The 26122-nt window shown below is 36.8% G+C and overlaps 1 protein-coding gene across 1 annotated transcript in view; it reads left to right on the plus strand.

Moving 5' to 3' along the window:
- Positions 1-26122, plus strand: part of CRB1 (crumbs cell polarity complex component 1) — a 202575-nt gene that overhangs the window by 41660 nt on the left and 134793 nt on the right. Inside the window, 1 exon segment of the mRNA XM_058533903.1 lies at positions 19536-20186. Coding sequence (XP_058389886.1) covers positions 19536-20186 — 651 coding nt within the window.

Here is a 26122-nt window from a genome sequence, read left to right on the forward strand (position 1 = left end):
TTTTCTTCTAATATCATTTCCTTTCAGTTTGAAGAACCAGATGTGCTGGTGACTGATGAATTCTTTCAGCTTTTGATTATATGAATATTTTTTTATTTCACTCTCATTTTTAAAGGATGTTTTCACGGTATAGAACTCTAGCTTGACAGTTTTTTTCCTTTAGGCACTTCAAAGATTCTGTTCCATTGTCTACCGACCTTCATATTTTTCTAATGAGAAGTTAGTCATCAATCTGTTCGTCTGTATGCAGTGTAACTTTCTCCTCTCTTCAATCCTTAGGTGTCTTACAGCCTTTTCACTTGATATTTGTTCTAAGTAGTTTTAGGATAATGTGCTTAGGTATGATTTTCCTTCTATTAACCTTGATTAGGGTTTACTAAGATTCTTGGATCTCTAAGTTGATGTTTTCCACTAAATTTGGGGAAATTTTGGTCATTATTAATTCAAATTTATTTTCCCTGTTCTTTTTTTTCTTCTGCCTCTGGGACTCCTATTACATGAATGAGTGCCTGTTTGGAATCATCTTACAGTTCATTGCAGCTCTGTTCATTTTTTAAAATATTTTTTCCTCTCCATTTTTCAAATTGTGTAATTTGTGATAATTGTCTTCAGATTCATGCATCCTTCCTTCTCTGGCTCCAGGCTAATGTTAAGCCCATCAAGTATAGGTTTCATTTCATATATTATACTTTTCAGTTCTAGAGCTTCCACCTGGCCCTTTTTATAGTTTTCATTTCTCTGCTAAGATTTCTCATTTGTTTACTCATGTTCATCCTTTTAAGTCCTTGAAAATATTAAGTTATTATCTACTAATTTCAACATTTGAGTCATCTCAATATCTATTTCTGTTGACTATTTTTTCTTGATTACAGGTCACACTTTTCTGCTTCTCACATGTCTACTAATTTTTTACTGTATGCTGGATATTTAGATGATAAATGAAAGGGTTCCTGATTATGTGAGCTTCCTTTGAAGGATGTGGAAATTTGTTCTGGGAGGCAGTTAAAAAAGTTATTTTTTTCCCTATAAATTTTGGTTTTATTCTTTGAGTGGTTCTATTTTGGTTTTGAACTTATGGCATCTTCCTTCTTCTGTGGTGTAGTCCTTACTCCATAAAGCAAGGCCTTTCTGGTTTCTCAATACTTGAAATGTTCATTGAAGTGTCTCTACTCTGGCTGGCCTGGAACCCCAATTGTCTAATTTTTTATATTTTAATTTATCTCAGTCTCTCAGCAGATGATCTCGGGTAAGCCTCCCAAAAATCCAAGATGAATAATGGATCTTTTGGTCCATCATCTGAGTGTCTCTTTGTTCTCTGGTGCTCTGACCTGCAAATACTAATTGCTTCTGCAGCCTATGACTCTGATCTCATCCTCCTCAGCTCAGAAATATTGCTGCTTCTCTGATTGTACTTCCATCAGCAATAACGTCCTTTCAAGCATGAAGCCCAGGAGATCATAGGTATCTTTATTTCATTTCTAACACAAATCATAGTTCTGCACTAACTGTGTTCAATGCTTGAAAATAGTTACCTTGTATATTTCTCACTTTTCTTAGTTGTTTATACCAGGAGGGCAAGTCTATGCCAGCCACTCTGTGTTGAACAGAAGGGGACATTGGTGAAAGGCAGCTGCCTGATAAAATTATTAGACACTCAGTAGGAGCTTACTAAACAGAAAAAACAAATTGGTTTAATGATGTATTCGAGTGTAAGAAGAATGCAATTCTGGACTAGGTAAGAAAGATATGTGCACTATCTGGTATCACAGTGAGTATCATCTTTTACGTTGTCTTGAGTAATCACAGAAAAGCATTTTGACTGACTCAGTCAAAATGGCCAAACTCGTCTTCAATCACACACAAAATGGTATTAAAATTTCCTCTGTGTTACCCACTGTTTGACACATATATGCTGTTGATTATTGTATTGTAACCACTTTGGAAAAGCTTGGAGTTGACCATAAATACCATGTCAACACAGTTCAGCCAAAGACACAGTTTCAGAGAATTTCTTCTCTCAGCTCCAAAGCTATGAATGGGAAGCAAAAAGTGCTGAGGGTAACAAAAATCCACATGTGTGGAGGAAAGTATCATAAACAGCATTTAATTTTTCCATTGATATAGACTCTCTAAGAGTGGAATTATACTTCATGAATTTAAATACCCAAACAAAGACAAACAGCTGAAGCAAAGGAGTATTTGAATAAACTTCCAATATTTGCTTAGATTTTTCTGAAGAACTTATTTAATTAAAAATAACCTTCAGGTGCAATGTGTTGAGTGGTTCAGTTTGTACAAAATAACTTGCTCTTAACTGAGTGATTAATTAGCTGCATTTTTATGTTTGTTTTGGGCATACTCTGGTATCTTGAAAATGGTCAATACTCCTTTGAGTAATCTGAATTATTCCTTTTCAAATAAAATGTTTAGAAAATAACATTTGTTCCTCATACTAGACATTCTAAAAGGATAATTGTAGAGGTGGACTGAGGTTAGCAGCAGTGAGCTGAGTTTAATAGCAGTGTATAGTGTTTATCCTGACTTCATGTCTTTGAAGATTAGCTTTTGATTTGGCAATATCTTTTCCTATCCAATACATCATTGCTTCAGATTTTGACCTAAGAAGGAGCCCTAGATATTTCTAAGATCTTCACTGGAGTCACAAAGGTTTTAAACATTATTCCCATCATCATCATTGTATCATCTTCTCAGCACAGGAGTTTTGTTTCAAAAAACTCTGATTTCAAACTATTTCAAAGTCAGTTTTGTGTGTTTCTGCTAGAATTTTAAAACTGAAAATCATGAAGTTCTAGTAACAAATTTGCTACTCATTAATAGACAAAGTAATTCGTATAAAAAGATGAAGTCTGCAGCAAGAAAGTAAAGAAAGAATCCTGTTTGGTTTAATTTATGTAGGCCATTTTTACACAAAACAGTACCAAAATTTAGTATCATATGAGAATTTTAAAATTGATTGCCCTCTTGAGGGGAAAGAGATGAATTAAATTATGGTTATCAAAGCATGATTTTTTAAACGTGATACCGTGTTAGAACCTAATAATATCTTCTGAGAAACTATTACAAGAAAATTACTATTTATATTTAATTTTACTTAAACCAGGAGAGACAACACTAGGCAAAGGCGTGTATTCCATTGGGAAATTCTCTGAGTTGTCCAATGATGGCTTTAAGAATATGAGAATAGCAACATTTTACATCTAATTTTTATTACTCACTTTGAGTCTGAACAGATGGAAATAGAGATTTGGTCACCAATTTAAAAGCTGGTTTGTTTGCCTAATTGTAATTTCTTTTCTCTAAAGTATAAATGAAATACCTTGGATTTCTTTCTTGTTTGTGTGTCCTCATTTCTCGCTCTCTCTCTTTTTTCTTCCCCACTAAATATATTTACTCTTTTTTCTTTTTTGTTTCCAGCAACATAGAAGCATTTAGAAGCAAAACTGTCTGGCGGGGAGGGTAGGGGGGACAATGGCAAATGGATGAAAAACTAGTTTCTTGTCTTTTGGTGGTTACTATAGCAATAATCATGATGGGAGATTTTCAGCCACAAGTGGTTTCTATAACAACATGATAGGGTGCTTTAGAAATAGACCAGAGGTAAATAAATAGATTCTTTAAGGGTCTCTTAACCCCTTTTATACCACAGGATTAGCATCCTCTTGGAGGATAAATATTAGTTGGCTTATTTGATGGAAACCTTAAACATAATGCTTTTATTTTGTAAAGATTAAACATTTAATTGTTCTATAAAGACCTGACTCTAGCTGGTAGGATCTTAGGCTCCTTCATTTTGGAAAATAATTGATCACATCCTTACTCTCTTTCTGCATTACGAAATTAAAATACTCTTAAAGCTACTTCTTTCGTTGCATTACCCCAAAATGTGAAAAGCAGTAAATATTCCTCACCATAACGTCTATCAATTCTCTCAGAGGTCACCTGAAGGCCCTTCCTCTAGTGAAACCTCGTTTCACTGTTATCACACCTATTGGGCTCCCCCATAGTTGATGATCTTTCTGCTCTAATGAATGGAGCCGAATATTCATTCTTTGTTGTGACCCTCAATGCACTTCAGATTAGGCGTGGCTCCTATTTAACTTATTATTTACTAGATATTATAAAAGGAAGTTTATTGAAATTGTTTTGAATTTATTAAGTTTTAGCATAGCAAAAAATGACATGGAGAAAAGGAAAGCTCCCATTTCATACATAAGTGTCATTCAGGAGCCCCTTATAAGTGAAAGATCAATGGGAATCTATGACAGGTAAACGAGACAGGACTAGATGGTGGTAAGCTGGGTATAATTTTTCAAAAGAAAAAAATATGGAAAGCTGAAGTTTAGTCACCCAATCAGTTAAATTTAGGGAGATGGGGATTAAGCTTGCTTGGTTCAGTTCCATAATGAATTATTGATTCTATGCCGGATACTAGAGGTATAGACCATGATGAATAATATATGGGATTTATTTTAAAAACTAAATGATCATATCAAATAAAAACACTGTTATTAAAATATTAATTAACTTGTTAAATTTATTGATTTAAAATTAACAAATTATTTGCTTGAATTTATCTTTCTTCTTTCCCCACTTACGCCCCCACACACACACCAAATATTTTAAGTGCAAAGGTATAGCCATGTCTTCCTAGAAGAAGTGATTAACGGCATATTAGAAAAAAAGTGATTTCATCTATGGTACCATGTCTTATATCTTCACATGAAGTTCATCTCCATGCATTTTCTACAATAGAGCTATCCCTATAGTTTTATTATTTTCTCTTCAGTTAAACTTCCAATTCCACATATGAGATATTCTCTTTCAACTCGCAGAAGGATGTCTGCAACCATGCGTCTCCCTCCGAGTTTTCAAACAGTGCTGTGGGATTCTCATCTCCCGGGTGTTGTGTGCTCAGTAACAAAGCCTCAGAATTCATTACATATGCACTTGCCATCGCCTTCTGGGGTAGAGTTTGGCAAATGGGTCCCTGGAAGATCAAGACCCGTTCTCTCTGTGGGTCACGGGGCTGCGCAGATGAGCCAGGCATGTCTGTGTGCACCAAGGCCCCGCTCAGCACAACATGTGCCAGCACACACTGGGCAGGGGGCCATTCATGAACTCTTCCCAATCTCATCTGGACCAAAGGCACCACAGCACTGGACTTGCTGCAGTCGGTGCTGTGGTGCTCGTCGCTGAATAAAAAGAAAATGAAATATATTCCCGGTGGCTTCCAAGTAACCACAGTAACCTGGGATTTCCCCAAATCAGGTCCACAGCTTAGAGTGACTCGACAGAAACAAATCGTTCTCTCTCTGATCAAGTGTAGTGAGCAGAACAAATTTCCCTGGGGTAAAACCAACTAATCAGCCAAGCAAACTATCAACATGTATTTATTGCACCATTCAGGAGATAGTATTCAAAGTGTGATGGAAACCGGATACATATAGACATACTGAAGAAGCATATATTATAGTTCCTGAACTTAAAGAGTTCATTTGCTAATTGTGAAGAAAAGTTTCCATACATAAATGGAGAACAGTTTAGTAAAAACATAGATAAGTGTGAAGTTGTGTCTTAACAATGATAAGCTCTGTGGCTTCTCAGGCCAGGAGATCAATATGCATGAAAATATATGGGAAAGATTCATGGAAAAAGCAGGCTTCTAAGGATGTGCACTATTTGAATATATATCATCATAAACAAACTCTTCAAAAGTACTTTGGAGTATTTTTATTCATGGCTACTATTATAATCATGTCATAAAAGAAGATAATTTAAATCCTAGAGGACTAATGTCTTTTTCATAGTTGTATCCACTTATTATTTTTCTAGGCGTGAGTTCCCTGTACAGAAATATCAGAAAACTGTCAAGATCTGCATTGTCTAATATAATAGCCACGCATCATGTGTGGCTTTGAGCACTTCAAATGTGGCTAGCTGGAATTGAGATGTGCTGTAAGTCTAAAATACACACAGGTGGATTTCAGACTTAGTATGAAAAAGTGTAAATATCTCGTTAATTTTTAACCCTAATTACATATTGAAATGGTAATGTTTCAGTTATATTTGGTTAAATAAAATATATTATTCAAGTTAATTTTATCTGCTTATTTTTACTTTTTAATTTAGTTTTTAAATACACTTTTTACTAGAAGACTTAATACTACACAGGTGGCTCACGTTGTACTTGTATTAGACAATGCGGGTATAGATGTTTGCTATGTGAAGGGTGGTCTATGGACCAGCAGCATCAACATCAGCATCCCCTGGGAGCTTATTAGAAATGCCACATCTTAGGCCTCACTGCAGAACTGCTGAATCAGAACGGGGCAATTTAATGAGACCCTCAGTGGTTCGTATGAAACTTTATTAAGTGCTCATCTAGATTCTCTTTTAGGTGTATCTGTTTTCTGATTCTATCTTCCTTTTCATTTAGATTTTTTCAAATAAATGTTTTGAAGTCTTCCTGGCATCCTAATCTACCATGTATTAGCTGCACAACCTTGGGGAAGTTACTTAACATTCCTGACCTTAAATTTCTTACTTATAAAATGGTTATAATACCTCAAAATCCTTAATTTTTCTATAGGGATTAAATGAGACGCTAAGGGTTATGCACTTATTCCAGGAAGCAATAAATTGGAGGAATTTTTATAATATCAGTAATGAAACTGAAAAATTAGTTATTATAATTTTTTTCATTCTTACATTGTCCAAACTATTTTCGTATACGATGGAATGAGCTAAAGTTTGAAGGGCTATTTTCACTTATTTTACCAATTTTATTTTTTTCTTTAACCTTAGTTGTGTGTAATATACTTACTTAACATTCCGATAAGAACCTAATGGAAAATAGTAAAACATTCAGGCCCCCCTTTAGAATGAAATTGTCATGTAGCTAAATTACTCTGTGCAATGGTCTTATAATTGATGTTGAAATTACATCTATTGATCACTTAGAAAAATGGTGGCTTTATGGAGTGGGAAAAAACTTTTATTTTTCTTTTCATTTAAAGCACTTTTAGCTTCACTGTGAGAATTTCACACAAAGAAGAGGCAAAGAAGCTAGGAAAATGTAAGTCTATTCCATAAGTAAGAGAGGTCATTTAAAAGCCTGTCATTATTGAAGTAAACACGGATTGTAATAAGGTCAGAGAGTCCAGGCCTGGTTAGCTTTAAGTGAATTTAATGTCAAAGGAACATAATTAGACCCTCATTAAAGTTTTCAATGATTGACATTTAGTAAAAAGGACCTTCACAATTTGCATTATTCGGCCGTGTTCTGAGGATGACAAAGGGCAGGGCATCTTCTATGAGGTGTGTGTGTGTCTCTGCAGCCAGAGGCAGGATGCTCTTGGTCCATCACCCTAACCTTAATGACAGACACCTGATCCAACCCAGACCCTGTGCTCAGGTGTGCAGGGTGTGTAGTGTGTAGATGAGGACCCAGAGGTTTTTATTCTCGTGAGAAAGCTTTGAGAGCAAAAGAAGGCTTTGGAAGAGCAGGCCCCTGATTTCATCTTTGATGATGTTGATGATCAGAAATTATATATAAAAGCACCAACCAAAATGCCAACCATATACAGGGGATTTAAAATATGTTTCTGGAAAAGTTCCTTACTGAGGCCGTGGACCCTCTGTAGGGGAGATAACAGTAGAACAGGGATGTTGAGACACAGGTGATGCCAATGAACTTGGCCACAATCTTCCTAGCTGGAGCAGAGAAGTCGTGTTGCAGAGTTTGCATGTGGGTGAACTCGGGCAAATGTGCAATTGGTGACATTGAGCTCCTGCCTGGGTTATTAGGTATGATTCTCAGAGAATGTGTGCTGACAGTAAACTTGTACTTCCTGGAACTCCCAAAACTCAAAATTCTCTTTCCAATATCATATAGTCTCATTTTCCTTGGGTTTATTCATTTAGTGAACATGCATTTACCAAGCACCAGTCATGTACATGGAACTTTGCTAATCGATAGAAGGGGACCAAGATGTGTATACTTTGGACCCTGCATTGAAAAGTAAGACAAATAATATTGACTAAACACTTACTTTATTCCAGATTTTTTACAGGGAACTTTATGTATGTTCTCTCTTTTACCCCTCATGAAATAACAGTAATAACAACAGTAATCATAATGGCTGATGATGCTCGCTTTGTGCCAAGCACTGTCAGGCATTTTATGTTCATTAACTAGTTGAATCTCCACAATGAACCTAAGGGTAGGTATCATTTTTACAGAAATGGAAACTGAGGCACAGGTGTTAAGTATCGTAATAAAACTCAGAGTTAATAAGTTGTGGAGCCAGGATTTAAACCCACACTTCAAAATCCATGCTCTTAAACACTCTGCATAAGACTATGTATTATCTCCTTTAGAAATGAGGGAACTGAGGCTCAGCGACATGATTTTGCTAAAATCACGAACATGGCAAATAGCAGAACTAACATTTAAACCTGTCTCACTGTAAAACTGTACTCTTGCCATTACATTAAATTGGCCTCAATTTAGTATTTAAGTCCACGTATGTAGAATGACTGCATATAAGACGGTGAATGCCTAGGTTTTCAGAGGCCATAGGGATGCAAAGGAGAGGAATGGTCTTAAAGAGCCCATTTATTTCTTATTTTAACTGCTCCTCGTGGATCGTATCACATCGTACATCAAAGTCAGTCATTTACCCGATGATTTGCTCTGCTTGATTTTATCAAAAAAGGCAAAAGTAAGAACTTCACAGTAAGGCTTAAATGAGAATTCAGGGTTTCTTGCTCACTCATTCATTATTCAACACATTTCTATTGACTACCTAAGATGTGCAAGCCATTTTGGCCATGTCCAGAATAAAGATGTGCCCCTCCTGCACACATTCCTCCTCCTCCTGCCTGGCCCCAACCCTGGAATTAAATTTTATTCCCTACAGAAAGCCAGGATAATGAAAATTCAACCAGCCAGTTTTCTCTTATACATTGAAATTCTTAGATCTGGAAATTACTGCTCTCTCTCCAGTAGCAGTGTTTATACCTTCTATATTTCATTCTAAAAGCAACTCATTATGGATGTGATTTGAACCCGGAACATCCCAAATATTAGCTGTTTGAAATCCAAACTATGATTGAGATTGTTAAGTGGTTCACCAAAATGTCAGGGGCCATCCAATCTGCTAAATTTCTGAATGGAATTGAGGAGACAGTCAATCTTGAATAAAGAATAAATTTTTCTTTGGTGGCTGAATTAAGTCCTCTTTAGTAAGTCCATGGCTGTTTTGATTCATAGAAATCAATAGTGGCTTTTGAGATGTAGTTTAATAAAATACGGACATCTATATTAAATTCTAAAAATATCAAGGATATAAACAAAAAGTCCATGTAAAGACACTAGAGTTTGTGCACGTTACATGTTGACAGATCAATTAGAATGTAATATGTCGTTTGTCTTTTTGTTTCAGTTACTAAGAGATTTTCACCCAGTTGAAAGTGATCAAATTCAAGGGCTGCTTCTATTGGTAAAAGATTATATGTACATATATAGTATGTGTATGCTTTCTGCCTCATTCAGTAATAGGTATAGTTAGAGCAGGGTGACCTGAAAGCCTGGGTAAGGATTTCAGAGGGTAAGTGGACCCTGAAATTATATGCGAAATTTTGTGGATATGTGGATATGGCCATTTTTCCTGGGGAGATACTTAAAGTTTCATCAGATTATCAAAAAAAGTTTAAAACCGCTGGGTTATAGGTAGCAAGATGTGGTGTAGAGAACCGAGATCCTGTTTGGTTTCTCATCCTGCTTCAATGACTTGACACTTCTATGACCTTAGTCAGGTCCCTCAGCCTCTTTGAGCCTCAGTTTTCTCTTCTCAAAATGGGAATAAGAATACCTACCCTCATTTGATTCTAGTGAGCTAAATAAAAATGTAAATAAAGCTCTTGCATTAAAAAAAGACACTAGAGTTTGTTGTTGTTTTAATAAAAGCAAAACAAAAGTGCAAATAAAATAAAATAAAAGCAACTCATTAGTAGGGGCCAGCACCCGTGATGTATAAGTTTGGCACATTCTGCTTTGGAGTTCCAGGTTTGCAGGTTCGGATCCTGGGCGCGGACCTGCACCACTCATCAGCCAGGCTGTGGCAGCGACCTACATATAAAGCAGAGGGAGATTAGAAACAGATGTTAGCTCAGGGCTAATCTTCCTCAACAACAACAAAAGAACTCATTAGTAAATGTTTACTTATTAATTCATCTATAGGAAAATATCTTTTATATGAAAGAATATCAGGAACCATTCAGTAGACGTTGCTGAGAATATCAAATTTTATGTTCACAATTCCTTTATTCCTCTCTCAGTTTTATTTAAGTGAAATTAGGTTAAATGTATATTAAATATAGAGTTAAAATGGAAAAAACTGTGCCTTTGCATGTTTAAAAAATTAGTCCATACAGCAGCTAGCATATCCTCTTCCCATCTCAAGGACCAGCTTCCCTAAGTCGCTGCCCAAGTCTCAGTAGTTTGATGAAAAAACACAGTAATCCAGTTAACTTTCTATTAGGAACCCAAAATGATCTCTAAACATCTTATAACAATAAGAGCTAATATTTACGGAGCACTTATGGTATGTCTGCCAAGCATTTAAATCTAGTGACTTAATCCTCAAGAAAACCCTAAGAAGGGGTTCTACTGTTCTCTCTATTTTTGCAGCTGGGGAAAGTGAGGCTATGAGTGGCAGAGCCAGGCTCCCTACGGGTGTGTTTACTTCAGGGTCTTAGCTCCTCACCACTGCACCATCCTTCCCTGTCTGGCAAATCTCCCATGGTTGGCGAATACAAAAGTTGCCAAAAATATTGATAATAAAAAACCACTTGACGAAATTTTCAGATTCTGGATTGATGATTTTTAAATCAGAGAATTACCTTCCTGTTTCATAGATAAGTGCGTTAAAACCATCAATAAATACTATTCATAATAATCTCTGAGAAACTAAAATGCTCTTCCCTGAAATCACCTTGTAGTGTTTCACTGCTTTGAATAAATACACCATCTTTTTTGTGTGTGTGTGAGGAAGATCAGCCCTGAGCTAACATCCATGCTAATCCTCCTCTTTTTGCTGAGGAAGACCGGCTCTGAGCTAACATGTAATACACCATCTTATAATTAAGTTAAATTACCAATATGACAATTTTCCAAGTAAATCGAATTATTAGAAAATATACACACACAAAATAAATGCGTTTGATGTTTGGGTGTTCATCTTTAAAACTGGTCAAGTCAGTTTTTACTTCTCAGCAAAAATATATATATATTATATAAAATATACAATATAAATGTATATTTAAAATATATTTTAATTTTAACATTAAAATTTTAATATTTAATATTTTTGATATATTTAATATCATTTTATATGTATATATTTTTAAATATGCTTTAGTTCTAGCAACACCAAAATGACAAATATAAAAAGAATTACTTACAGTAACTATATAAAATATTTTATTTTCTCCTGAACAGAGATTTTTGCTTTTCTCAATGCCTGGCTCAATGCCTTGGAGATGTCTCCAGAAAGGGCAAGAGGCTGAGTAACTGGGCTGCAAGATCTCCCCACCTTCTCCAACCTGAGCTGGTCCACATTCCGATTTTGGGTTTTGGGATTACTCATGACCTTTTCCTTAAAGGAGTTTTGCTGCACTTAAAAAAAAAGAAAGTCTGAAACCCACTTCCAGAACTTCTTATAATATCCAGTAGATGGCAAACTTTACTGCAAGGAAACAATTTGGCAGGCTACATAAATTGTTCTGAAAATATCAGTTACACTCCACATCCAGTAAAGTTTCTCACGCTGTGTCTGAGCCTCATATGAAAGCTGGAAACACAACTCCCTACAGTCATTTCTCTGGGAATTAAATTCCAATTATAATTTTAAATAGTCCAATAAGGTTTTGTGTCTGTGTCCATTTAAGTCTTGTTCTAAAGGAATTATCACTATGAAAATTATTGTTCGCTGAGTGTACACATATTGTACTAGGTACAATATAATAATACGTATGACAGATTTTTTTTCAGTTTGGGTGTGCAAAACTGGAATAATCGTAACCCTTACTCCATGATACTCCCATTATTGGTCTGTGTGTAGTCTTACTTTTATTTCCTGAGTTGGCTAAGTGGTTATTTTTAATAAGGCAGTCAATTGCAGTTTCCTTATATATTTGAACTATATATTTTTTGACAGGCAGTCGTCTTTGCTTGTTTAGTACAGTCAGCTGAAGCATCAGTTAGTAATGTCTAGGTCACGAGCTGCATTTCCAAGAGGGCCTGTTAGCATCTCGCCTTTGGACACACCCATAACCCCAGGCAGCGAATTGTGCAAGTGGTGCCAATGACTCCATTCACCCCAGAGGAGACCCAGTGAAAGGATGTGCTGGATGGATGATCTTGTCCGGAACCAGTACTGAAAATATCGTTCAAAGCGCAGGTGTAAACAAAGTGATGGGGGGTAGTGTGTGTGACCAGGTTATCAATCTACCTATTTTGCTTTAAGAAATATTTTTATCGAATTTATTCAGTAATACTTTAAAAGTCTCTAAGGATTGTAAGGGAAACAATAGTATGCTTCTTACCATCCCCATTCCAGCTTCTCATCCCCAACATGCACTCTCCAGAAGCAACTACTTAAGTCTTCTAGCTAGTTCTTATGGTTTTTCATGGAGCTGAGGTTTTTTGTTTTTTTTTTTCCTTCAGTTTTGGATACTGGCATAATCTGTTGGAAGCCTCCTATGGCAAAAGTAGATTTACCCTTCCTGCAGTTCTCAACCACACACACACAAACACACACACACTCACTCACGCAGCTCAACTGCTCCCGATATCAGTTATATCCTTATATTATTACTATTATTGTCATTATAAAGAATTCTCTTCAATTATATAGTATATTATGATTTCATTTCCTTTCTTGTACAACTTTCGATTTTCCCCAAAATTAATACTAGAAAGAGCATTCATGGTTTTTTTAACTGTTCTGTTTAGTTTTCTATTACCTCTCCATATGGTAGGCTGCGCATTCTTCCTCTTGGAGACATCCTCCCTGGAGCTCCTTTCAGCCCTGGTTACTCTCTACGCTGGTAGCATGTCTGCAGTACAGGGAGAAATTTTTAGTAACACTTTTTGCTTCTTTCCTTTGTTAGATCCCTTGTATACTGGATTCCGTGTCTTTCTCTGTCTTAATTTACACCTTCATTTCCATGGACCATATTTCTAGAATCTTCCTGAAAAGTGAGCTTGAAAGCTGAAAATATTTTTGTTTTCCCTCCAAATTTGATTGATAGTTTAGCTGGGCGTAGAATTCTAATTTGGAAATTATTTCCTTTCAAGATTTTTAAGGCATTGTTCTCGTGTCCTCTAGCTTCCAATGTTTCTGTTGATAAAGCACATGCTATTCTGATTTCTGACGCTTTGTACACGAGCTCTTCTCTGTCCCACCTCAGGGAAATGATGTGCTTTGCTGTGGATTTACTTTTTCATTTGTTTTCTAGGGCAATTAGCAGAAACTTTAAATTTATAAACTTATTTGTTTTTAATTATAGGAACTTTTTTTATATTTCTGTCATAATTTTAAGTTCCTTCTCCTTTCTTTTCTCACCTCCCTTGCTGTCACTTCATTTTCTTTGTTCTCTCATTTTGAAACTCCCCTATGACTGATCCTCTAGTTCCCCACTTTTTCTACCTCCTATTTCCAGTTTCTTAGTATTTTTTTTCTAGTGTTTAGGAGATTTTCTTTAACATTATCCTCTAGTCACTCAATTGTATTTTTTAATTTCTGCTACTGCATTTTTAATTTCAAAGACCTCTGTTTTCTAGAGGTTTATTTTAATACCTCCTTATACTTGTTTCATTGCTGCAGTATCCTATCTTAACTCTTTGAAAATTAATTCTCAAATTTTCATAAGTTTTAGTCCACTCCCTACATTGTCTTTGTCTCTTCCAAGTTGCTTAAAAAAATTGTGTGTTTTGGTCTTCAGGTTTTATCTTAGAGGTTTTCCTCAAATGTCTGGTAATCTCGTACAATCTGTTCACATTTAATAAGGGTGTCCTATTGTTTCTTAAGCTGATTAATAGATACAGGGATGTTCACTTATCATTATTCTTTAGAATGTAATTGAAGTACAATTTAAAGGATAATTATGCCCTATATGCATATGTACATTTCATATATACTCTTATGTATATGTTCTTTTAAGAGCCATTTTAAAGTTCTTTACTTGTGTTCCAGGGCTTGCTAGCTTATTAGGATTTATTCTAGAGTGATTGGCCTGGGTCATTTCAATAGATGATTGAAGATATCAGTATCTGTAAGTATTTTCACTCAGGCTGGTCAAGAGAAATAATTCAATTTCCTGCTTGGGGTGTAAATCTGGCTGCTGGCATTTTTAGAATTGGAAACGAGGTTGGGGAGTGTCTCACAATTGTGTATGTGGGTGATCACTTAATTCCCTTAGTCAGACTCAGCCACTCCCACATCACCAGCAGCTGTGCTTCTCTCTGAACCTGCCTTCATGGGGGAAAGGCGGTCATGTGGTCTCCTAGGGTAAAAGATGGAAAATGAGGATGTAACTGTGCTTTTGATGAGGTTTCCAAACATCTGTCCTATTTTCAGCACCACCCACACCATCATTTCAGAAGTACCTGGAACCTCTAATTCCTGAACCTTTCTAGGGTTCTATGGCATGAACCAGCCTGATTCTGGGATTCTCTCACTGCTGGCTTGGGTTTTTGCTTATTCTGGCATGCTAAGTCTAGTACTACTCACTCGTCTGCAGTCTAGCTTCCATGTATGCATTGTGCATGTGTATATGTGTTTATTGCTGTCTATGCCCTCAGCCTCTATCCTGGCTCTTGTGAGTGTATGACAATTTAATTCCTTTCAGTCCTTTTTTTTTTTTTTGTAGGATTTTTTGGGTCTGATTTATTGAAGTATAATTTACATACAATAAAATTCACCAATTTTTTTTTGTTTTTTATGTGAGGAAGATCAGCCTTGAGGTAACATCTGATGCCAATCCTCTTCTTTTTCCTGAGGAAGATTGGCCCTGGGCTAACATCCGTGCCCATCTTCCTCTACTTTATATGGGATGCCGCCACAGCATGCCTTGGCAAGCGGTGCGTCAGTGGGCGCTGGGGATCTGAAGCCCAGCCTACCGCAGCAGAGCATGTGCACTTAACCACTATGCCACCTTGCCGGCCCCAAAATTCATGAATTTTAAGTGTCAAATGCATACGATCAATAATTATCACCACAATCATGATACAAAATGTTTCCATAAAAGTTCCTTTATGCCCCTTTGCAGTTAATTCCCTTCACCCACTTCCATTCCCTGGTGACCACTGAACTGCTTTCCATCGTTATAATTTTGCCTTCTCTAGAGTGTCATAAAAGTGGACTTATACACCAGGTAGTCTTTAAGTCTGCCTTCTTTCACTAAGTATCATCCTTTAGAGATTCCTCTATGTTGTTGTCTGGATCAGTAATTTGTTCCTTTTTATTCCTGAGTGGTAGTCCAGTGTATAATATATTAAAATTTATTTACCAGATGATGAATATTTGGGGTTTTTTCCAGTGTTGGTCATTATAAATAAAGCTGCTATGAATTTTGCAAGCAAGTTTTTGTGTGGACATTATGTTTTCATTTCTCTTGAAGGAAATTCCTAGGTGTGGAATTGCTGGATCATACATAAGCGAATGTTTAAATTTATAAGACACTTCAAAACTGTTTTCCAAAGTGGCTACACCATTTTGCATTTCCACTAGCAATGTATGAGATATAAAACTGATATAGCAATACTTATAATGCTAAAAGTACTCTTTTAAGAAATGATGTATTATTAAAGATAAAAAATGATATATTATGAATATATGAGAGTCAAACAAGCAAGATGATGTAACCATTCTAAATTTCTGTGAACATAACATAGCTTCAGCATATAAAAGTGAAAATTGTCAGAACTAAAAGGAGAAATAGAAAATTCATGATCATTATAGGAGATTTTAAGACATTAATCTCAACAGAGAGAAAAAGTAGAAAAAAATTAAACAATACCATAGGTCTGAATAATGCAATTAATAAACTTGATCTAATTTATTTTGACAGATTTTCCTTGGGTCAAAGAAGAAATCACAATGGAAATTAGAAAATATTTTTATTTGAATGATAATGAAAATAAATTATAATAAATCGTAAAGCTGTGCTCAGACAGAAATTTTTAGTCCCAAATTAATAAATTAGAAAGAACACCTGAAAAAGTAAATGGCAAGTTTAAACTCAAAGAAAGTAAAATTAAGAAAATAAAAAGGCAAAAGCAGAACTCTATAAGATGGAAAACAAAAATTTTATAGAGAAACTCCAAAGTCTATTATTTGAAAAGACTAATACAATTGATAACACATAGGCAAGAAAGATCAATTATAAAGAGAGAGAGGGCAGGAAGAAGAGTTCCATTTTCTCTGTATCCTCATCAACACTTGGTATTGTCAATCTTTGTCATTTAGCCATTCTAGTGGGTGTTAATTTAGCCATTCTAGTGGGTGTTAATTTCTCTTTCCCTAATGATAAATGCTGTTGAGCATTTTTTCAACGTGCTTGTTTGCCATCCCTTAATGTCTTTCATGGGATTTTGGAAGGTGAATATTACTGTATTTAAGTAGGACATTCTACCCAATAAGTATCCTAACTTCTAAAACAATGCAGCGAAAAGAGACAGACTTTGGAATCAGACAAATCAGAGTCCAAATCCCATCTCTCTACGACACTGTGCAAATAACCTAGTCCTTATAAAACTTAGTTTTCCATCTCTAAAATGCTTTACACAAATGTTCTTAGAAATCTATTTTTTAAATTTCACTGGAAGGGCGTTGGATATAAATGCTAATTTCCTTTGCTGTCTGTCCTTCCACACAAATGCTTCAATTCGTGGCTTAAATGATGATGCTTTATTCTTGAAGAAAGGAAAAAACCATCACCATCACCACTAACAAAACAGTCAAACACATAAATTCATAATATCCTTGATGGCGGGGTTAGTAGGGCAGCATTTGTAATATTTGATTCTATTCTCTCAGTTTCAACAGGAGAACTTTAAATGCTGTCAGATGTTTGAACTACAAAATATCTCTTCCTTTTTCCTCCCTATTCTCTGTCCCACACCCTCTCAAACTTTTTTTTATTGTTCACAGAGAGGGGCAATACCTTGCATGCTTTTGTTCTTTCTTGTGCGAATGATACCCTTCCTTCACTTGAGTTCATTTAAAAAGACATCTCAAGTACCTTTTCTTCAATGAGAAATTCCCTGGTACACTCTCCCTGATAAACTCTCTCTGATACACTCTCCCTGGTGCACACTCCCTGGTACTCTCCATGGCACACTCTCTCTGGTACACTCTTCCTGGTTCACTTTCCCTGGACCACTCTCCCTAGTACACTCTCCCTGGTACACCCCCTGGTACTCTCCTTGGTGCACTCCTCATACGCTCCCTGGTACACTCTCCCTGATACCCTCCCTGGTACACTGTCCATGGTACTCTCCCTGGTACACTCTCCATGGTACACTCCCTGGTACACTTTCCCTGGTGTACTCTCCCTGGTGCGCACTCCCTTGTACTCTCCCTAGTGTACTCTCCCTGGTGCGCACTCCCTTGTACACTCCCTGGTACACTCTCCCTGGTACCCTCCCTGGGACACTCTGCCTGGTGCACACTCCCTGATGCACTTTCCCTGGCCCCATGACCACACAGCACCCTTCCATGGTTCTGCTGAGACATTTTTCCCCTTCCTTCCAATAAGTATGTATTGAGTACCTTCTAGGAGACAGATAATGTTATAGACCCAGGAAATACAGAGAAACAAGGTCTCACCCCTTCCTCCTTGGAGCTAACATTCTAATGAAGAAAACAGAAAACAAACAAACCTATATACAAAGAAATAAGAACATTTCATATTAACATCTATATATAATGTTTTATTGTTTATTTTATATATATATAAAACATAGAAAATAAAACAATGAGAGTTTAGAAAAGGAGTTCAGAGAAAGCTTATCTTGGGAAGAGTTATTGGAGCTAAGACATGAACACTTAGTAGACAGTCATACATTTGAAGATGTGATAGGAAAGCCAGTATCTGAAAAAAAAAAAAAAATCTAGAGTAAAAGGACAATTAGTTGAGTCTTCCCATGCGGACTAGTAAAGGTTTGCTCTCAGATCAACCTTCCTGATACTATATAAGCATATGTCTACTCTTTAAGCACAGGCACTGGAGGAACATTGTTGGCCTCTGGGAAGCCTCCTTGGAAGATCATTGTGAAAATCTCACTCTCGTATGATGCAGTCATTTCTTCTCATCACCCTGTTGGTCGCCACACCATGTTAGAAAGAATCACTTCTCTTTTTGCAGAAAGAGAGGGAAAAGATTTATCATTATGTATTTCTCAAAGTTTACATGCCACTTTCTCTTGACAGTAGTTGATTTATGTGTCATGTCATTAGAGCAAACTCTCCATTTTGTAACTTTTTTTGTTACAAGCCTGTACTGTTACCCACTATTATATTAGTGAGCAATATTATGAGAAAGGAAGTAAAAATAAGAGGGTGATGTATTAGGTGAATCCACGTGCAAAAGACAGTATTTTGTGGACTGATACAATTGAGTTGCCAAATCATAAACCTTCTCAATACAAGAAAATAACAATGCTGTGATAATGTGTGGATATCAGGGAAAATTTATATGTGTGCAAACATCCAATGAATTTGGGGGGAAAAGCATAGAATTATTGCTTTCCTACAGGTTGTTATTCCAATTAGAATTTCAAAAATGTACTCCTAGAGGAGAGAAGTTTTCAGAAAAATAAAAGTCCATAAACTTTACTACATCTGTTTTCTTGTAGTCGGATTTAATCTATCATCAGTAAGATGCGCATAATAATATTATGTTGCTGTGGAGATGAGAAATAATATATATGAAATACCTGACATGCTTAGTACAGAGAGTAGACCTTCAGTAAACAGTTGGAATTTTTTAAATTTTTATATTTTCATTTTTATTTGCTTTTCTTTTTAGAGCATAAATGGTGATTGTGATAAAGCAGTTATAAGCCGAGTTATAGTATTCATTTAAGTGTTAGTTTAAGTTAGACAATATATTCAAAGACAACTTTGTATCTCATCTCCAAGTGTATGCCAAAATCCTCCATGAGAGAATGTGAATTTCAAAAATTTATATGTATAGGACAATTTATCAGTTGCTTCAATTCACCCCATTTCTCAACGGCACTTAGACCTGAGAAAGGGAAATGCAGGAGAAGCGAAGACTCTCAAACAAGCCACTTTTTATTATTAGCAGCTATATGAAAAGATATGACAAATCATCATTAATGACAAAACTCATCATTAGACATCATTTGACAAAATTCATCATTAGAACACAGACAACTATGTATCCATTAGTAAGTTCGTTTGAGATGACATGAGGAGCAGAAAGAAAGTTTTTTAATTTTATCCTCATTTATTTGTAAGGTTCATGGACATTTTTTTATCTCCTTGTAGATTCCTTTTGCGATAAAAATGCCACCAAGTGCCTCTCAAATCCTTGCCAAAACAATTCTACGTGCAATGGTTTTTCAAAAGACAGGAATTGCCGTTGTTCAGACACGGCCACTCATTTGGACAAAAGCTGTGACAACGTGCAAGATCCTTGCTTCTCCAGTCCTTGTCAAGGAAACGCCACTTGTGTGAACACCCCAGGAGAAAGGAGCTTTCTGTGCAAATGTCCTCCTGGGTATAATGGGACGTCCTGTGAAACTGACATTGGCTCCTGTGGCATGAACTCCTGCCAACACGGAGGTGTCTGCCGTCAGGACCCTGTTCTCCCTGTCTGCCTCTGCCCTGCTGGATATGCCGGAAGATTCTGTGAGATGGATCACGATGAGTGTGCTTCCAGCCCTTGCCACAATGGGGCTGTGTGCCAGGATGGAGTCAACAGTTACTCCTGCTTCTGTGTCCCGGGATATCAAGGCAGGCACTGCGACTTGGAAGTGGATGAATGTGTCTCAGATCCCTGCAAGAATGCAGCGACGTGCCTCAATGAGATAGGAAGATACACTTGTGTTTGTCCCCCAGGTTATTCTGGTAAGTGTGATTACACTTGAATCCCAGATGACGTAATTAGCTTTCTCTCCCCTTAATCTGACAGAAGCAGAGGTGACTTTTTATGTCCCACCCAATTGCTTACGAAAATGGTCTTTACAGGAATTAACCACCAGATGGAAAGCTTCCTAAACTACTGAAAATCCACTGAGCGTAAACGTTTGTGTCCTTGTGGTTGTTTTAAATGGAGCCCTACATTATTTCAAGCTTAGATTCAGTCTAGACTGAGTGGGCTCTATGGGACCTAGCTTTCCAGGTCAGGGCAATTCCGATTTCCTCATCAGAGCAATTCCTTTCGTCCTAGCTAAAGGGTGCCCTCTAGTGCCCAAAGTCTGACTCTGCAGCCTCATGGGAAGGCAGGCCATGGGTTGCATACCTGTTGGTGGTTTCTCACGCTGAAGTGGGATCAGCAGATCCATGTTAGCAAGGCTGGTGGAGAATGCTAAATGAGATGAATCATGATTTGATTAATAAAGAAGTCACTCCTTGTTTAATCTCTTGGGTAGCAAATAATAGTCCCTCCTATCTATTCACAAAGTTTCCATTGACGTTATTTTAATAATAGAGTAACTAGTTGACAGCTCATTTGCTACAAGGTTACGTACTGTTCGCTCTTCATGCTCCCTCTCTATCCTCCCCATCCTCCTGAGTCAGTTACCCGTGTAGGTCAGTTTCTGCCTGGTGACCCTCTTTCTTGTATTGCTTTACTCTTTGGATTTGCCATCTACTGCAAGGAGGCAACTCATGCAGGCTATGCTTTCTCACGTTCATTCATTCTAGCTTATACCCACCACTCTCCTGTGCTTCCCAACTCATACCTGGGACATCATTCACATTTTAATGCCACTTTTCCTCTTGGGTCCTGCCACTTTTGTAGCCTCCTCTGGTATTTGACTTTCGACTTGGCTTCTCTCAACACTTTCATACTTACTTCTGTGTCTTGCCATTCTTTTTGCAAGTATGTTAAACAATATAATTATTTGGAAAATATTCCTCTTCAAAACTTGTGCCAGAACCCTCCAGAATCGTTTTGCTAATATCACAGATTCTGGAAATATCTCTTTTACAAAATAGACATATCCCTAGTTGCTCTGACATGAGATTTGCTCCCTCTGCCTCGACCCTCACCTACAATCAGTCTTCAAAATCTGCTGCTTTGTATCCAAGATGTCTTCCACATTGAGCTCATGCATCCTGTTGCCATTGCCTGGGCTCGTGCCCTCATCACCTCTTGTGTGTAGTACTATCCAACCTCCAGACTCTATTTCCAGCCTCTACCTTCTCCCAGCTGTTCTGAACAATGTCTCTGAAATAATCCTTCTAAAATAGGTCTAACTGTGCCTTTCCCTTCTGAAGAGGCTTGAGAGCTCCCACTACATAGAGAATAATTTTAACTTCTCATTAAAAACCCTCCACAATTTGTGCCTTACATATTAGTCATATTTCCACACGCCATTCCACCAAGGCATTCTATTTCCCTGAATCATTTTCACTTTTTATTCCAGTGGTTGCCCTCTCTCTGGAATGTCCTTTCTCAATTCACAATGTCTAGATTCTGTGAAGTTCTCCTCTACTTTCAATACTCAGTTCAAATATCACCTAACTCAAGAAACATTTCTGATTTACTATCAGCTGAATAATGCTTTTAAACTGCTGTAGTAATTATAATTATTCATTACTTCCATAGTGGTTTGCATTTCTATTAAAGAACTTCCCATATTCTGTCCTATTCTTCAATATCTGTGTTTTTGTCTCTTTCCACTCAAGTGTTAGTTTCTAAAGGAGAGGAGTCATGTCTTATATTTATTTTTTAATTCATCAGTACTTTTTGAGTGTTTATTATATGTCAGTCAGTGTATTAAGAACAGGAGATGCTGTTCCTCAAAGTGTCGAGCACAGTGACTAATGGCTGCTTAGTAAACTGTTACTGAATTTCTCTAATTTTCTAAGTTCTTACATATATTTCTGGACACCATTTCTGGTAATCAAACTGAGGTAAATAGATATTAAACTCGAGTTCACCTTCTCTATTACTTTATGCATATTTTATGATCATAGAATGCTTATATCTATTGGAAAATTATTTTATTGAGTGCCTTTTAATTACCAATTCTAACCTAAAAAATTATGGGGCACAGTAAAGGAGCTTATAAAACAGTACTTACACATGAAAAGCTCCTTGTTTTTATGCCATACTATCATGTCCATTCTTTTTAATTAGGTGGACTTATGGCAATTGAATTTCAATTTTTTAAATTTTTGAATAAAAATAAGATATACATTTTTGTGGGGCTGGTTTGGGATTGCATTTGTTTATAATGGTCACATTTAAAATCTCTATAGTTTATTAAGATAGTATCTTCTATTTCCTGCTGCTAGTACAATATTGCTAATGGCGACTAAAAGGAACGGCCGTGAGATCAAATAAATGTTTCAGCCATTTTAACTATGGTGTTCTGAAATAGTCTTATAATTGCAAAAACATAACTTGAAAAATTATGTTTTACAATGTCTTTGTTTTTATTTGTTACATTTTAATTTAATTGGATTGTAATAAATCCTTTCAGTGGTCTAAATTTAGGCATAAAAGATGTCAAGGGTGTATTCCTAATCCGAGATGTAGTAAAATTCCATCGTAAGGCACTTGACTCTACAGTGAATTAATTTTGCTGTAGACATATCATATCCCCGTGGGGACTGTGAGAGCCGATGCCTTTTTCTCACTATAACGCTCAAAATCCACAGTAGGGACACTTTCTTTGCCTGAATCTAATATAATAGTGTTGTTCCCTATTTGACTCTGTTCTTCTCTTGTTTGCTAAGAAATCAGCTGTTTTATTATTTCAGTTTTCAGATGACATATATACAACTTGCTTGCAAACAGAATTTGGATGAGTCATAAGGCAGCAAGAATCAGGTCTAGTATTAGCTGGTTAGGCTTGTTCAGATACAAAGGTGCCACATTAGGCTTGGTCACCCACGCCCTCCTGCATTCTGGGAGCTCGTCGGCAGTTCTCAGCCCTGACCACACGTTAGCAATTACCCAGGGAGATCTGAAACATCGATGCTCAGACTCCACCTTCAGAGTGTCAAATTTAATTGGTTGTAATGTATAGCTAGGGCTGGGAGCCAGAAATTAAGTTTATGTGAACTTAATTTGGAAACTTTTCTTGCACTCGCCCATCATTTAGACACACAAGGAGGCCTGTTAACTTCAGTGCTATGTCATGGTTGCCAGTGTTTGTGGCAGCTCAGGCCAATTAATGAGAAACCCAAAGAAGGTCTATAGAACCAAGGGAAAAGCCAGAGTTGAGAAGGAAGGAAAAAGACCATTAGCAATCAGCATGGATGCGCTGGTGTCTGGCTCAACCTAGGCCTCCTGATGAATCCTGGAAACTGTGTTACAATAACCTGGCTGCTCCGTGCTACATGCAAATTTAGAGTGATCATAAAGAACCTGGCTTACAGGAAAAAGCCTGTGTTCCTCTGAGCAACAAAGTAAGAAAACGTAATAAATTTTAAAAGACAGAGAGGTAGGAGAGGAAAAAGAGCAGGAGCGCGCAGAGAGAGGGTTCACACTGCAGGAATCCTTCTCCGTGCTCCCCGCAGTGCTCCCTGCGCAGTGATTCGTGAACTGCGGACACAGGCTCAGAGAGAGACACTGAAGATGCCGGTGCGGACCTGCCACGCGTAAGCAAAACTCCAATTGAAGCTGAAAGTAAACAGCCTCAAACTTTAAAAAAAAAAAAAAAAAAAAAGAATGAAAAGAATATTAGCATGTGACTGCTTTTAGTTCAAGTTTATGCAATGAATCATTCCATAATTGAGGTCTTCCTTAAAATTAGCCAGATTGACTAATGAACATTTTTCACGTTAAGATGCCTGCCATATGAGAAAAATGGGGCTATGAGAGGACAGGGAAAGGCCAACTGGATCTATGATGAAGCAAAACAGTGTAGGAAAATAGCTTATTTCCTTTATTATAAAATAGATCTGTGGTATAAGAATAATCTTTGAGGAAATAAGAAAAAACACTGCGTTAAATTTACTTATCGATTGTAAGATGCATCTCTATTTCAGAGACAAAAATATATGGAAAAATTCATTTTATATTCAAGAAAATGTATTAGTATATGGAGACTAGTTAGAAGACTAGTTAGTACATGGAGACTAGTTAGAAAGCCACTGCAATACCAAGTGTGTCTTAGGACCTGGCCTGGAAGAGTGACTAACAACATGAAGGGGAGGGGTAGGTGTAAGGGTCATTAAGAAGAAGACTCACTTGCCATTTATCAAAGCCAGAATATTTCTAGACTTATTTTACCCAAAGAAAACTTGAAATGTCTAATACGAAAAATAAGAATGTATTAAAAATTCAATTGCCATTTCCAATTTAATGCACTTAATATCTATATGGTGGTTGAGTGGTTCTCAAGTTTTAACGTGCATCAGACTCACCCAGAGACTTTATTAAAATACTGTTTCTGATTCGGTTGATCTGAGGTGGGGTCCAAGGATGTGCATTTATAACAAGTTCCCAAGCAATGCTGATGCTGCTGGTTTGAGGACCACGCTCTGAGAAACCAGTGATGTAGAGAGTTATGTATATTTTTGTGTGACAACCTTGGCTCTTATTTCACAAAGTCTATGAGACAAGGAAAAAAATCAACAAAAAGTAGTTTTATATATATGATTTTATTGCTAGTAACAGTTCCAAATAAATTATATGCATAAAAATAAATATTTGTTGAATTCATTCAATTATTAATTTAGTCAACACACACACACGTATGTATATTGAGTTCCTGCAATGAGTTAGGCATTGTTCTAGGCTCTGTAAAGATAAGAATAAAGAAAGTGATGAAAAAGTCCCTTACATTATGGAGGGAAGAGAGAGGTGTGTATAAAATAAAGCAATAGATAAAACATATAGTGGGTTAGGTGGTGATAAATGCAGTGGAGGAGAGTAAAACACAAAAAGGGGAGTTAGGAACTGAACGTTAGGTAGAACAACCAGGGAAGCCTTGCTGAGAAGGAGACATGGAATCAAGTTCTGGAGAGATGAGGAAGGGAGTCAAGCAAGTGTCTGTAGAATAGCATTCCAGGGAGAGGAACAGCAGATGCAGAGGCCCTGAGGTAAAGAGTATTTGGAATGTTTGAGAAGCAGCAGTGAGGTTGATGGGACTGGAGTGGAGTGAGAAGGCAGAGGAGACACGATAGGCTCAGACTGTGGGGTTGTAGACCATGTAAGGACTTTGGCTCTTCCTCGAAGTAAGATGGAAGTTGTTGGAGAGTTTTGAGCATAGGATTGAAATGACTTACATTTTAACAAAATCTCTGCTTGTTAGGTTGAGGATATACTGAAAGGGGTGGTTAGGGTAGAATAGGGTGCCCAATGGAGATTAATACAATAATCCAAGTAAATGGACTATTATTTTACAGGAGAGAGCAAAAGAGAATGATCAAGTTTTAACAATAACACTTTTTTTTTTATTCCTTTTAAAATTTAAGATGGAAATTAACACAGAAGAATCATGGATAATGCACACAAGATGAGAGCACACCTTCCCTAACCTGCTCTCTATCATCCCCTGGTGGGAAGTCTAGATTATTCAGGACAGGTGTGTCCAGAATATTTCTAGCAACAATGCAGTCTTTCTTAGTAGTTTATATCAACCACATCCTCGTGCAGTGTCTTTCACATGCACACTGAAACTTATCCCACCTCTCTGCATTACATGATGGTTACTCATTTAAAATTTCCCATCAAACCTTCTTCTTTTAATAATTTTTCATGTTCTTCTCTGAGCTTTCTCCAATAGTCTTCATCCATGCTGGTGCATAAGTCTAAGAGGGATGTAGCTAACTTTGATGCTGCCATTACACTGGCATTTATCAAAGGCATAATTTGAATTTCA

This window comes from Diceros bicornis, chromosome 38, assembly GCF_020826845.1.
Source record: "Diceros bicornis minor isolate mBicDic1 chromosome 38, mDicBic1.mat.cur, whole genome shotgun sequence".
Lineage (NCBI taxonomy): Eukaryota > Metazoa > Chordata > Mammalia > Perissodactyla > Rhinocerotidae > Diceros > Diceros bicornis.